At 38.0% G+C, this 16249-nt stretch overlaps 1 protein-coding gene across 1 annotated transcript; it reads left to right on the top strand.

Moving 5' to 3' along the window:
* Positions 1 to 218: 218 nt before the first annotated feature.
* LOC105270720 (HGTX homeodomain transcription factor) lies at positions 219 to 14242 on the top strand. Its single transcript, XM_011311843.1, has 4 exons — positions 219 to 897; positions 1446 to 1556; positions 5754 to 5968; positions 13150 to 14242. Exons 1-4 carry the CDS (start codon positions 219 to 221, stop codon positions 13345 to 13347), a joined length of 1203 nt encoding a protein of 400 aa, XP_011310145.1. The 3' UTR covers positions 13348 to 14242.
* The last annotated feature ends 2007 nt before the right edge of the window (positions 14243 to 16249 follow it).

The following is a 16249-nucleotide window of genomic DNA, read 5'->3' as shown; positions in this document are numbered from 1 at the left end:
TTCAGCCTGTCAATACTGATTTATTTTCTTGTGATTTTCTTGGGAGACACTAGTTACGTACTATTTAGCTACGATGACATTGATTCCACATTGACAGTCCCTTTTCCCTCAAGAGATCCTGTCACACCCGTGTCCCATTCGATTCAATCCAACTGAGAAATCTCTATCGAATTGATTGTCGTGACAATTGAATCGGGAATTATTATGCGCGTATCGAAATGGTGTGCTCCGTGACTAGTGCTGAGGAAATCCGTGACAGCGGTGGAATAGAGACAGACAGATTGCAGGATAGGTCTCAGATCGTTGGCACGGGATTGCTGATTGACAGTATGTCATCACTTAGTGATTCACATCGTCGTAATGGTCATATTGATGCTGGTGACAGGAGTTCATCGGCGGGATCGTCGTTGGGCTCTTGTTCACCGCCACCAGCATCGAGTCATTCACCGCCACCACCTAGGCCACCCTGGTTGCATGATTTTCATGCTGCAGCATCACCCCATGTACTACAATTTTTGAATCTCAGTGCTGGTGCTGGTGGTATGCTTGGTAGTCAGCCACTAGCTGCACTTCACTCGATGGCTGAAAGGAGTCATCAGCAGAATCAGCATCTTCAGGTGCAGCAGGGGCTGCAGAGGCAACAGCAGATGCACACTGTATCAACACCACCGCAGGGACAATCATCACCCACTGGAAGTGGAAAGCATAGTCCAGCTACCTCGATTACCTCCGTCGGGAGTAATCCACATGGTATCGATAATATATTGTCGAGGCCTGCTGCTGCACATCCTCAGGTACCGGTCTCGGCGGCACACGCTCTTGCACCGGCATCGACTCATCCACAACATCTCACAGCACCAAGATATGCCATGCATGCAGGATTCACCGCTTCCACGGGTACGGCTTTGTTGTCGATCTTATGCATGATTTTGATTCCTAGAAGATTCATAGATTAGGGTGTGATCGGTGCGTCGGATGATGAGAGGTTCAAAGCAGCAATCTTCAGGTTCTTTGTTGATTTCACAACCTGTAGTTTTTTTATCAGGCGATCTGCTCAAGATCATTCCCTAAAACGTTTGACTGTTCGATTTTTATGTCCTGATTGTTGAGGCGAGTTATTTAGTTCAGGGTAGATTAATTTGACCTATATGAAGAGTAGTTTGACTGGTTACAAATGAATCTTCACTTTTTCATCGTCAGGATCTTCTCAGGTAGTGCAAAATTGATGAGTGAAAGCGATCATCAGAGCAGAGTCATCTAATTTTTGTTAATTATCTAGTTTGGGAGCTAGTGAATAGATTGTTTAGCATTTGAATTGGGAGTTGAATCGTTATAGTTCGGGGAGATGATGATGTTAGAAGACTTCCTCTAGGTGTAGTATTCCCACTGTCTTGATTGTCCTCGGAAGTTTTACAAACGAGATTTTATTGCAGAATTTCTTGCAGGTCTTGGGCAGTTCCAGCAGAGGACAGAGGCCCGTCATCCCGCGGTTTATTGGCCCGGACTTCAGGGACTCGTCAGCGACCCTCTGGCGTGGCGGGCCAGGTTACACTCACGTGAGTTGATTTTTTTTTTTTGAAATATCAAATGGGATTCCCCGAAGAAAAGGGGATTCTTGTAAGACAAGGGGTTGGATGTGTACATTGGGGGGATTAAGTTAACCATGAAACCGCGTGTAAATCCTGGGGAAATTCAACGGCAACACGTGACACTGAGACGCAGTACGCCCTCTTCTGGTACTCTCCCACCCTCTTCAGGGTATAGATCAAACGACGGTGTGCCACATGTGGGGGATTGGTAGAGATGAGGGAAACTGGCGACTATTTCAGATTCTCACCCCATGCTGTTACTAATTTTATCGAGGCTATTAGAAATTCCGGGAAATTTCAGTCGCGATTTTCTGAATTTTTCCCTCAATTTTTCATTGGCCTTGAAATTCTGAGACAGATCATTTCGGGGTGAGTAATCATTGATTTTTTTTAAGCTTCAACTTCGGAGGAGCTTCCAAACCTGAATCCTTGGAATTAGTATACTGTACCTGAAAATCGGGAGTTTATTGAATATTCGAGTCGATGGGAAATTCCGGAAAATTTCACTGCAATTTTACAATTTTTCTCAGAACTATTATTCAGCAATTAGACAATGAAAAATAAAAAATATAATGAATAAACATTTTTGAAATTATCAGGTGTTATTAAGTGAAGAAGGAACTGGTCCGTCCGATGGATTCCAGAATATTCGATTTGATAGAATGAAAATAAAAAAAATCAGTCCAATTGAATGAAATTGTTCAAACGATCATCGAAACCCATCAACATCCACCCTCACAGATAAAAAGGGAGAAGACGTAAGTTCTTCATCTCTCCACACGCCACATGTGTGCACGACCGACGAGGGGTGATTGAGCTTATCGTGGTGGTGAATTTTCTCCACACCGGAAAAAGCCCTCGGGTTTTCCTTTTTCCAGAGTACAAGGGGGTGAACGCCAACGGCTGACGCCCTCTGTTCGCCGTCGGATCTCATCGTATTGAATATTATGAGCCTTTTTATCCAATATCCACAACTTTTTCCATCGAACAAGACCATTCACATCAATAACAATTGCGCAATTAGTTTATCGAGGATAAAAAAATTCATCTCAATTTTTACTCGTTGAATGGAAAATGAAAATCAAAAAGGATCCGAATTAATTCGTCGAACGTAAAATTTATTGAGTAACCGATGAAAATTATTTAATTAATAATCGGTAAATGGATTAATGAGAAAATTGAATGACGCAATTTATTAATCACTCGAAAGGCAAATGATTGAAATAAATATTCTACAATTAATCCGACGGAATATAAAAAATTCAAATTTCAATTTTAAACTCCAAATTGAATTAATAAAACTCCAAATTTAAATCTCTGGAATTATTTTCTCAAATTATTAAAACCTTGAGTTGAACAAATCGACAACAAATTCAATCTCAATTGTGACTGAAAAAATAAAATGGAAAATTATTCCCCCAAAATGGAGGATAAACCCGCAAGAGCCCAAAATGAAGATATCAAGCTAGAAAATAATCCAAAAAATCAATCGACAACCATAAATATGGAATGAGAATATTTAAACTCGGAATAGATGAAAAATAATGTTGCGGGAGATTAAAACGGGAATAAACTCGGTAATACCATAGCCAAGACAATCCATCAAATGCTCAACGATATAGAGACTCAGATACCTAATATACCGAGAGAGAGGGAGAGAGGGAGAGAGAGAGAGAGAGATGGGGAGAGAGAGAGAGAGAGAGATGGGGAGAGAGAGAGAAGCAAACATTTCGCACACACGTGATATAGAGTTATATATTTTATCCTCGTAGGTAGTGGCTCTCCTGGTGATGTGCCTCGTGAGGCCAGAACGATCGCCACGGGAGCTGGCTATTTATGCCCTTATACACCCATGGAATCCATCTATAAAACTCTTCCTCCCTCTTTCCAAGCATAAACGCCCATGGATACACGGATATAAAACTATCATCTCTTCTTCATCCCATCCCCTTTGATATCCTCGACAGGATCGTGTTATGACTCTGGACTTGCTGACGCTACTGCTCTATCGCATCTCCTCGCCGATTTTATTTTCCCCCGATATTTTCCGACATTCACCCCCCACCGCACTAGTCCTCCAAAAAAAAATCCGGAAATTTTACATTTTAGAGAAAATTCAGTGGAATTTAATACGCGAATATCTGGATGGCATTGGAAATTTTGATTCTCTCGCCAATTTTGTAACTAAAAAAAAATGTTGTCATTGATTTAGACAGTTAGATTATTTTGATGTTGATTTGAAGTGGAAGTGAGAAAATCGGAGAAGTTTCAGGTTTGAAATTTCAAAAATTTTAAACGACGGAAATAGGATGTGGTGGGGAGATTTGATGGAATAGAATGCAATATTCGGGTAAAAGACATTGAACGCATTTGGTAGCTAAAAAGGACACCCTAGGGTTTGGAGATACCCTGGATATATGCGCCTAGAATGCGGTAAGCAGCTCGTTAGAACCCTCTCCGCCGACTGGCCATTATTGCCTCGTTCCGTATTCCGTTACAAATTGCTTTATTAAATTAAAGTCCCACCAGGGCCACACACACACCGGCCACATTAGACTCAACTGTACTCAGCTCTTAATTACAGATGACCGTATTTTGGATTAATTCGTTTTCTCACCTGAGCTATCGTCATTCTGAATTTTTCCAGAAGATCCACAAATTTTAAAGGATATAGAAATTTAAAAAAATAATAAAACTTCTCCAAAAAAATACTCTCTGGGAAAATTCCATGATTTTTATTGCTTAAATCATAATTTTTCCAAAGACAATCGAAAAAAATGGAATGTGGAAAAAACGACGAATGCATTCCCGATGAAAAATCGGAATTATCTCGATAATGAGTGATTTTCGGAGGAAATGTTATATCACCTTTTTTGTAGCCAGCAAAATTTTGGATAAATAATGTTCAATAAATTTTTATCGCAGACCATTGAGTGACGAGATAATTGGATATTGAGAGAGACATGAGGAAGTGATTTGTTAAGAGTCACGAGTTGAATGATTTCGATTCTCGTGGGGCGGCTGATTGTCGATAGAATCGAATCATAGATCCACTCAGAGAGCACCAAATGCTGGAGTAAATCCTTCGGAGTGAACAGTTCATGAGCGTAAATTGTCCTGCCACAAATTGCGGATATAAATGTAGTAGACTGGGCGAATACATAATGTGCTTTTGGTAGGAATACATTATCGCACGGGCCCCTCGAGTTCAACGTATCGTGGCCATTGAGGGCTTTTACGTTTAATTCTCATGCGGATAACCACTCATCAATTATGAATAATTGCATGGATATTGTAATCGTAATTCATATTTTATGGAATATTTATCGGACTGGGCATTATAATCGATTCAATCTCTTTATCTGCGTGACTTTTTTCATGTTCAGAGCGAAAAACCTTGACAGACTCAATAACACGTGTGGCAATCAGCATTAATTCTTCTCATCGGAGCTATTAATAAATTTCGGCATTTCCGTATTCAAATTTACTCTTTTATATCATCCATTGCATCATCAAAGTGAGAACAATTTTCCTGGAATGATTTCTCTAATTACCAATTTGATTGTCCATTTCCAAATTTATTCTCAACGTCGACTGTTGGGGATATTATTCAATTATCATAATAAAAATTATAACTGGAGTATATTTTTGGATATATATTTATTCCATGTGGTAAATATTTCTCCCTGTGTGGAGAAATGGGTGTCATTTTGTTTGAAGTTGTTTTAACTAGTAAAAAAGGGGTAAGAAAAATGCCGAGTTTATTATGCTTGCCCGCAAATATTCTTGAGCTCCTATAACAACGTTACAAGGATTTTATGAAGGCATGTTCTCCCAGAGCTCCCACTTGGCCACTACAACATAATCCTCCGTTGAATTCCTTCTCGCTTTTATCGTTCACCTCTCCACCAACAACTTTCCTAAGCAAACCAGCCCTCTTCCACCCAACTGCCGGCGTAATTACATTTTTTTTAATTAGCACATCTCCAACACTACTGGATTATTATTTGTCTCGTAACAACCATCGTGGCGTTCTGATTCCCCACGATTTTTATGCATTCTCCTCTTCATAATGCGAAGATTAAAATACCGAGTGTCGGAGCAACTTTTTAACTTCAATCTGCTTAATTAATTGTAATAATTTTTAATCGTTTGGCATTGCAGTATCACAGCAGCTGGGATGTCAGCAGTCGATGGCAGGTGCTGCGGGTGGTGCTGGCAGTGATCATGACAATGGCAAGAAAAAACACACGAGGCCGACATTCAGTGGACAGCAGATATTTGCGTTGGAAAAAACCTTTGAACAGACCAAGTACTTGGCTGGTCCTGAGAGAGCTAAATTGGCGTACGCCCTGGGAATGTCTGAGTCACAAGTTAAGGTCAGTCTAATTATTCTAATTTTTTTTTTCATATTATCTATTATATAATATTTTTGGAGTCAGTGACGATTGCATTAATTAATTAAATAACAAATTTAATTTTAAACAATTAAACTCCAAAATGTCAATGGATTCTGGGTTTAAAAAAATTGTAATCGGAATATTTTTTCCAAATTTCCAAAAAATACATTTTTGGGAAATGTTTTGAAAAATTCAAAAATTTGTTTCGGTAAATGTTTTTTATAAATTCTACTGTTGTTTTCTTCCTTTTTTAATTTTCCAATATTCTAAAAAAAACGCCATCTGAATTATAAAAAAAAAATTCTGAAAAGTTTTCCAGAAATTTTTTGAAAATTTGGAAAAAATATTCCGATTACCATTTTTTTTTACCCGGGATTGTAATAAACAAATTTATTCAATTCAATATTAATATGTCTCTACGAATATTAATTAATTTCATTTGATTCCATTTTCCCCGCAAGTTTTAAAAAATTCTTTTTTATTCAGAAACATAAAAAGACAAAATTCTGCAACTCGACGTTAACCCCTGTTTATTATTCATCCTCGCGTTTATTAAAAAAATGCCATTGTAAGGAATATTGAGGATAAAATTGGTGGGATTGACGAGTCTTCACAGATCCAATGGCGGCAATCTCAGTGGCGTAAACGCTGCTTTATACGGCTGTTCGGTCGAATCGCGGATTTTTCCAGCCCGTGGAAAATCCGAGGTAATTGAATGCCCGACCCGCCCCCATCCAGGGACATCCTTCGGTTTTCTATCTCACTTCGTTAAATTTTTTTTTCTCCACGGAATACCTATATGTATATAAAACCGCGTGTCCGTCGCGCATCCGCTCGCTCATCCCTCGTTTTTTTTTTTTCACCATCACTCAAACCCCATGCAGACTTATAGCTTTCAATAAAAATGTAAATATGGCGGGCATGGAGCGGGCCAATGACAGCGCAACACTGAGGGAAAAGAGTGAGTGGAAAGAGGGAAATATAGGGGGTGGTTTTTTTCAAATGGAGAAGGGGCGCTTGGGAAATGGAAACGGTGTGAGCTATATAATATGGACCCGGACAATACGATACCTCGGGAGCTGGGGGTGGCGTCGACCCAAGGGGGTGAGCAAGTGGACATTTTCTTGTTGATTTTTCTGCAAAGTTTAACAATAAAAAATCCCACACTTCTTCTCACCGAGATAAATTCGAATTGGAGAGAAAAGTTTATCAATTATTTTCCATTTTTTTGTTTATAAATAAATTATTCGGAGAAAAGAGGGATTATTTTTTGTGCAATCGAAAAATTCAGTCATTTATTCATTTTGAATTTCTTTCTCATTAATTTAAATTAAATTTTGGCGCGCCGTTTTCAACGGGTGAACGCTGGGTAATTATGATTAATTATTCAATATCTCTGAGTCTTCAATTACAGGGATAGGAACAGGTTTTACGACAAGATGTCATAAGCTCATCTGTATTCAGAATTTCGTCAACCGCAAGAATTTCCTCTGACATTTTCCTCCAAAATCACTCCTTTCTCCTTTCGATATCCAGAGACGTAATTCACCCAAATTTATTCAAACTGAACCATCCCAAATACTGTTTCGAAAATTTCTCAAAACCCGATATAAAAAGCAATTAAAAAAATCGAAATCCACCAAAAACTGGTAAACAACGATAAACAAATTTTTTTCTCGACCATTTCCCAGCGAAAATCTCTGAACCGCGATAAGATACCGATATTTTCATAAAATCCTTTTTTCTAGTTCTCATCTTTCCCCCGAAAAAACGTCCCCGCAAAAAATTCGCTATCCCCCCCGAATCCCGAGATATCCGCAAAAAACTGGCATCGAAAAAAAAACACCCCTCTCCCTCCCAACTTCGCAACTGAATTCCAAAGATCGGATCGCGATAAAATTCGCGAGAAAAATTTCCCAGTATTCCAACTGCAGTCCATCAGATCGCGGATTCCCCCCAACAACCACGACATCCCGAAAAGGGGAGGTGTCGTCATGCGCAAAAGGCATCCCCCTAAAAGCTATGAGATTCAGAAATCAGAGTCTCACCCTAGGTATTTAATGTCGGTAGCTGAGAGGCTAGTTAGGGAGTGTCAAAGTGCCATGACAGAAGTGAAAATGCCCTCCCCCCCCCCCAAAACAATATTGAAGTGGGGTGGCAGTTGTTTACGGCGGGGTAATCTGCTCGTCGACGTATACCAATATCGATGACGTCAATTAATACCGAAGGTACAATGCGAAACGGGCTATACTCGTCGTATCCCTTCGGTTATAGGTATGTGCACGTGATTCCTCGGTCCATACCCTGGCCTCTCATTTTCCTCACTCCCCCATGTATCATCATGGTGGTATAACGTATACCGGGAAATGGCATGGCACAGTGTGGCATGCCGTCGCATGATAAATCACGCCAGCAGGCGGTGTTTCCCTTCATTCACCGTCCCACCACCACCGCATACTCTCCAACGAACCTTGTCCCAGAACTAGCATTCGCATATCTCCAATATTACCCCTATGACCTCCCTCCTCACCTTCTCCCCCATTCACCCCCATCCTACCCCCTCCTACAGACCACCCACCCCCCGTTGCACCTCATGCACTTGACTCCATAATGTCCGCATTTCCTTTCTCAATTAGCGAGACATCATTTTGTTTTTTTTTTCGTTTTTTTTTTTCACATATTTTCCATAAAATCTCATTAATGTTACCCCGTGTGTAAGTAATTGCTTTGGATGACGGGATGATTTATTTATCGGGGTAAATATTACCGGGATGATGAGATGTTTACAGTGATTGGGGAGGTGAATTTGTTTTGGGGCTCGGTGGTAGGAGCTTTCGTGGAAAGTTTTAATGATAAGAATAATAAGATAATAATTATTGGGGTAATTAAAAATGGAGAAGTATTTTTTTTTAATCCCGTGTAGAAAATTCTGAAGATTGAAAATAATCGCGAATTTTTTCAACTTGTGGTGAGCTTCTACTGAAATTAATTTAGTAATTAATTAACAATGATTCAACAATTAATTGTTCTCTGAATTAAAATGATATGATGCCAGGGAAATTGTACGTAAATTCAGGACATACGACCCCTGAATATTCACATCCACCTAAAAACCGAATAAATTTTCAAAATTTCCACTCGTCTCCCCAAAACCCCTGACTTTCCCTGAAATTCCAATTTTTCCTCTAATCATCATCTCCCCATTCCCTGCGTTGTTACTCCAAATAATTATTTATGAAAATAAAAAATTGTTAATTAAGTAATCGCCTGAGGGTGGAGTTAATTCAAGAGACTCAATAAAGTCAGGGGGTGCGTAAAAAATGATGGAAATCATGACATCGGTGGATAACACGAATTGCTGAAGCCATTTGATCTCAGGAGTATTTCAGGTTTTTTTTCGGGCCTTTTTTATATAAAATACATAATATATCGTGCGGTAGGAATACGTCGGGATATCGCCCTCTCGGATGCTGCACGAGAGTGGAAACATATCGATATGGGGCGCCACGACGAGAGTGGAATACAGAGAATCGTATTATCGCACTACTATACCTTCTGTCATTCACCTGCACACATATTCCATACTGCGTTATAACTTTCCACACGTCTATATGTTCTCCCTAGGGTGGCAAAATATATATGATACCCAAACGATCGATATATACCCGTGAGAATCTGCACGCTAAAAAATATGTACACTTCAATATCCTGTATTTATTTATAAATTAAACACCAAATTCTTCTTTGGTATTAAAGAATTAAATTGCAGATTAAAAAGTACAATGGAAATTATTTTTTAAAAATGAAATTTAGGAAATGGTGCATTAAATTCTCGGACGTTATCATTCCTGAAATTCGTCAATTACAAATTATTATTCACCCGGGGAAAAAAAATTGTAATCGGAATATTTTTTCTAAATTAAAAAAAAAGTTATACTCGCAAAAATTTCTTGGAAATTATAAAAAAAAAATTTCCGAAATAAATTTTTGAAAAGTTTTCAAAACATTTCCCAAAAATACAATTATTTATCCCCGATTTTTTTTTGTTTCAAAAAAAAAATTTGAAATGAAAAGTTTTCCCGAAATTTTTTGAAAATTTGAAAAAAATATTCCGATTACAATTTTTTTTTTTCCCGGGCACCTTGAGAATTGACGATTTAATTATCATTCATCATTATGTAATTATTTAAATTAATCCTTCACTTCCGGATTTTTATATTTTTTCAATTTTCATTATTGAATTTGAATTTCATCCCAACCATAAATTTTTGTTTGAATCTTTCTCGGAGTGTTTAATTAACATTCATAAAAAAATCTAGTCTTTAAATCAAAACCTTTAATTTTAAAAACTTAAACAAATGCGACATTGCCGAAACCAAAGATTCTCCAACAATTTAATAAAACCGCCATGAAAGCGTAATTCATCTCCGTTTCCCCGAAAAAAAAAGGCAATCGAAAGGAATTTATGTGGCATGGAATGGTACGGTGTTTGAATAAAGATCAATGGGAAACGACGTGGAAAAGGCTTTAAAATCCCCCGCTGTGTGCTTTAAACGTCATTTCAACACGAGTCATCGGTCACCCGTATCCTCAACACTCGAATGCATCAACCATCACCTTTTATCCTCGCCTTTTTTATAAATCCCACATAAAAATTCCAAACAAATCGAAATAGCGAAACAATGCCGCCAAATCCCACTCAAAACAAAACTGAAATAAAATATATTTTTCAAATCTCTTTCCCCCGAGATAAACCTATCAATTGGGATCGGATTGTTATCTAATTTAGGAGGGGGTGCGCCGAAATACGCGTTAAAACGCTCGTGGTTTTATACTCCAGCTTTAGAGGACTGTTACGGGCTTAGATAATCTTGATTTAATAAATCTAACAGTTGTGCATCCGTTTTTTTTTTTTTTTCGACGGGGGGAGTCCCTTCGGGCGAGAAACGACAACGCGTGCGTAACTAATACGCAGTTGGGGTTAAAAAACCGCATATTTAAGCCCTAGGGCTGCTGACGCCCAAAAATATCTCTTTGAGAACTATTTTTCTGGATTAGGGGATGGACGAGTGGAATCGATACAAATTTGGTGATGTCATGTGATGGATTATTCGAGGGATGCCCGGAATCAATTGCAGTCGCGCCATTTTTTAAAATTGAATTTATCGGCTAGGAGTTTTGGAATTATTGCGCAAGTTTATTAGCACGTGGGGAAAAATTTCAGGTGCAATTGAAATACTGAAATTTTATCATATCGATTTTTCTCGATCACTCGTTACAATTTATTTCTCAGAATAATAATTTCCCGATCCACTGGATTAATTAATCGATCCATTAATAATTAAATAATAATATTAATTTGATAATTAATAATAATAATTTGGACGAATGATTTTATTAAATGTGGTGGTTTTTTTCAAAGAAAAAAAAATACGAATAGACAAAAAAAATGGGAAAATGCAATTTCATGGGGATTGGGGGTAGTTTTTGAAAAATCTTGAGGGGGTTGATGTGTCGGGATAAATAGATGGAGTTAATGCGGCAAATAGTGGGGTGTGGATATTTTCTGGGACCTCAACTTTCACACCACTTGGAGATTTGTGGCGTGACCAGCTAATAACGTAACTTGATGTATCGGGTTTACGGCGCGTTACTCGAAACACGAAACATCGCACCGCAACTGCGTCCCACATATATAAACACAAATACATAGGCCACCCCTCAGTTGGTGTGTGAGAGGGATGAGGGTGGAGTGAGAAACGCGTACATACAGTCGGCCAATAGCCACACCGCGTCGACTGGGCGAAAATCCGTTGAGATTTATCGCCATTCTGAGAGTACTACTCGGCCAATGCGCTTCATCAACCTCAATTCAACCAGCAAAAACAACCAACAACTATGGAGATGAAAAATTTTTATTCATTTATCCCATTCTCGAAAGGATCAACATTTATTTATAAAAAATTACTCTCGCTGAGTCAATTTGACAACACGAAATCTTCTGCGAAATTTATTTACTTCTGGGAATGTTATTGCAATAGATTTATTTGTTTATTAAAAAATTGATGATTTTGTTGCATTTCGTAAATTTCATCGGCGAGAGGCGAGAGGCGAGAGGCGAGAGTCATGAGTCATTATTTTTTTATTATTTTCATTATTATTCTAATGAAATCATTTTTATTATTTTAATAATAATTCATTGAATTATATGAATTGTTAAGAGGTAAGATGAATTTATCGGTGAATTTATCGGGCTGTAATCACTTCTTCTCACCGATGAAAAATCTAAAAAAATCCAAATAAAAGCAGAAAAATCCGCATAGATTCCCCCAGGATTTTTAACAAGAAAGGCGCAACCTCCGGCTCCTTGGCCGGAGTGTTTTAATTTTCATCCGAGCAGCTATTAACTTTTACGAGTAGCCGTTTACTTTTTAATCCGTTTAGCTCTCGACGAGGTGAAACGCTTATATCTTTAATTCAACCTCTCGGCAAGCGGTTGAATACAGGAGAAAAAGATGGTGGGCGTCGTGAGGGTTGGGGTTTTGCTGAACAAGAGGAAGTGTATGCTGAGGTAGTGGAGCCCCTGTGCCGTCGGCCATCGAGAAACTCCGCGGGCGGGTGGCTGGGGGGGAAAGCAAAGTACCTAGGGGGGTAAAGGGTGGTTTGTGGGTGCAATCGGTACAGTGGCGGCTCCCCTGACGCCCGTTACGTTAATTAAATACATTGTTGCGGGGACACAGGCACTTCCAGTATGTATTCTCATGCTTTATAGGTGCGAAGGGTACCCCTTACCCAGAGAAAAATTCCCGAAAAATTATACGCAGAATATCAGAATTTCGTAATCCCTTAAAAAAATCCAGATATTCCGAAAATTATAACAATTTTTCGCCTCTCAAAATGATTTTATTATAATAATTATTCATACATATAAAAATATTTTTTTTAATTGTTGATTGCAATTTTTTTTATTCCCTTGAAATGGATGAATTAATTAATTATTAATAAAAATTTACATGCATTATATATTATTTAAATAATGTTCATCTTCATTTAATAAATGATCAGGCTATGATGGAGTAATAATAAAAAAAAATGGTGGTTAATTGAGTTTAAATGATTAAAATAAATATTAAAATAGAATTTGTTTGGGATTGTTGCAGGTATGGTTTCAAAACAGAAGAACAAAATGGAGAAAGAAGCACGCAGCGGAGATGGCGACGGCGAAGAGACGGCAGGAGGAAGTCGAGGGTGTTGTTGGAGAGAATGAGGATGGGTGCAGTGACGGTGAGACTGAGACGAGCGGTGAGACAGCGGCTAAGAGGCTGAGACGTGAGCTTGAGCAGCAGTATGGACCGTGAGGGAAGATGAGACACGGGGGTTGAAGGCGTGGCCATGGACTATAGGGGCGGTTACAATGCCAGGGCGCGAGGGCGTTCAAAAGAGGGAGAGGTAACCCCTCATTGCACCCCTAACGAGAGGGAAAACCGAGCCCTTTTTTTTTAAACCTTCATGCTCCCCTTATTCCTCAAACCCCCTCTCACCCTCGCCCCCCTCTTTCATTCCGCTCCTCTTTTTATGCATTTTTTGCCCCTCCCCTCATCTCACCCCCACCTCATCCCACCGCACCCCTCGCACTATCTCTTATCCCGGTGGATTTTACTCGAACTGAACACTTGGAAATGCTCGCTGTGACGGGGAAAATCTGTTCAAAATCGCCATGAATTCAGTGCAATAATAATTTTTTTTTCCTCATGTTTTGGTTCTATTTTTTTTTAAGGACGAGTCGGGGAAGTTTCGATCGTCGGGGGCGGAAGGGGGTAATTTTTTCGTGGAGCAAGATTTCCTCGGTTTTGGGACTTTGGAGAAAGGGAAATTTCGTACTTGAGTCTGGGATTTTTTTTAATATGCAGAATATTTATTAAATATGTTAGAAATTGTTTTTGGGGGTTTTTATGTTGATCAGACCGATTTGATATGTTTTTAGATATGGGTAATATTTCGAGACTTTGATGAATATTTTTGGAGTGAGCGGAGATAGCTGATTTTTTGTGGAATCTTTTTTGTAACGCTTTTTACAGCCTACAAAAGAGGTCATGACAAAAATTTTGTTATCTCTGTTAGATTCTGAGATATTGATGAAAAACTTGTATAGTTCCCAATTTTTTTTACATTTTTTCGCTGCCTTTCTCCAACTTCAAGAAGTCCACCCTCAAAAAATCACCAGAACCTAAAAAAACTAGTTTTTTTTATCATTTGTTAATCATTTAAAATAATTTCTGAATCTCCACGCACCATTTGCCTAGATTACTCTGAAAAATCAGCGTTCATATTCCTCTTAACACGTGAATTGCAAAGCGATCGCCAAAAGAGTTCAGATCGTCCAGTTTTCTAATTTAAATAAAAAAAAAAAACCACTTGTATATTCTGTAGATAAAAATGATAACCGTGATTGTGATATTTGGCGTTTTAAATGCAAACCCTTGATGTAAGTAGAGGTAGGCACAGTCCACTGTTGAAAAAATTTCCCTGAATTTTCCAAGTTTCGGCCTTGAACTAAAAAACGATCAAATTCCGCCGTTATTAACAAAAAAAATACAACGAGTGAATTATGAGTGAAGATTGCAATTTTATAATTACTGCAATTTTTACTCGACTTGTCCTATTTTTTCCTGAAACGTTCGGTTAATTGTTACTAACAAATAAATCTTGTGGGTTGATTCACCGGAAAATAGGGTGATTTGTTTTTCAACAGTGTTTTATTAATGATGATCTCGCGCAAGGACTCAGATAATCTCACTGATTTTTGGAGGAACCCAAGTATTATTACGACTCGTACACGCTGAGAAAATGTTTTTCATGCTGAGTGAAGATAGATTATATCCGTGTAGCTCGACTGACACCAAAGGTCGAAGTTAATCGAGAAAATGGGCTACACTCATTATTTATATATTCAACTGTACAGTAACAACTCGTTCGACACCATTGGGCTATGAATTAGCGACAATCTGTATAAAAGAATAACGAGAAATTTAATATTAATGAAATAAAGACACTGTATAAAATATACATAAATGTTACTCATCGCTTGTGTATTATATCTCTGATTTAATAAATGGCATGATATCCAATCATATGTCTCCATTTTCATTATTTTCAAAATTATCCCTTTAGCATTTTCGTTAACATCAACATCAACATTTATCAATAAATAAATCGTTCAAGTAATAATGCGATGGAAAATTCAATTTTCATACTCAAATTAAATCGAAATTATCTCGAATTTCAATTTAAAAAATCGGGATTGACAGTTAATTATTTTTTTTAATTAATTAATTAGTCAATGTGGAGTTTAATGGAATAACAAATATTGGGGGAAAAATTCTCATGATAAAAAATCTATTACAGATGACTAGACAATTTTCTCTGGAAAAATGATATTTTCTCAACTGGCGAGTAGCTGTCATCACGATGTCATTTACGGATGTCCGCACTGGGTAAAAAATCATGGTTCCCCCTGAAAACGACCGGGTGATTGTCGTCAGTACTTCCACACACACCCTCCGGGTAATATGAATAAGACAAAAATTCTATTTTGAGATTGGATATCATCGATGAGACTTGATGGAGCTCTCCGAAGGCCAGGGGATCCCATTCAATTCATCGGATTCGAATCCCCAACTCTCCCCTCTCATCACTTTAGGTGTTTAACCGCCATTCTGGCTGTCCCTTTTCTGACATCAGTGAAGTCCTTCCTGATTAAATGCCACCGACGTGCCAATTGCAAGGGTGTGAATCTCACAATTTTTTTTGCCTTTCTTCCCATCGATTCATGTCCACCGAACACGTCCATTTATTTCCCTCGTCATGTCCTCATTATAAAAAAAGAAAAATTATTTAAAAAATACTCAAAATGAGAATAAAAATCCACAAAACCCGAAAACATTCTCACCAAAAGCCTTCAATCCTGCCCAATGAATTCCTTCAAATTGTTCTCACATAATTTAATTATTTATATTCATACATTAATTATAAAATTAATACATAAAAATTCATTATATTAATTTCTACATTTATATCGAACCAAACCAAATAATTCCATACTTCCAATAATATTTATTTGAGTGAAGGAGAGGATAGACTAAGCAGTACATGTACCAAATTTTTTTTTTCCAAGTAAAACGCGAATGGCAATTAAGCCCCCGAAATTCCAAAGTGATAGAGACGAAGATAAAACCGAAATAAATGGTCATCGACAAGTGA

Source organism: Fopius arisanus, unplaced genomic scaffold (genome assembly GCF_000806365.1).
Source record: "Fopius arisanus strain USDA-PBARC FA_bdor unplaced genomic scaffold, ASM80636v1 scaffold00003, whole genome shotgun sequence".
Taxonomy (NCBI): domain Eukaryota; kingdom Metazoa; phylum Arthropoda; class Insecta; order Hymenoptera; family Braconidae; genus Fopius; species Fopius arisanus.
This window is presented reverse-complemented; position numbering and strand designations above follow the sequence as displayed.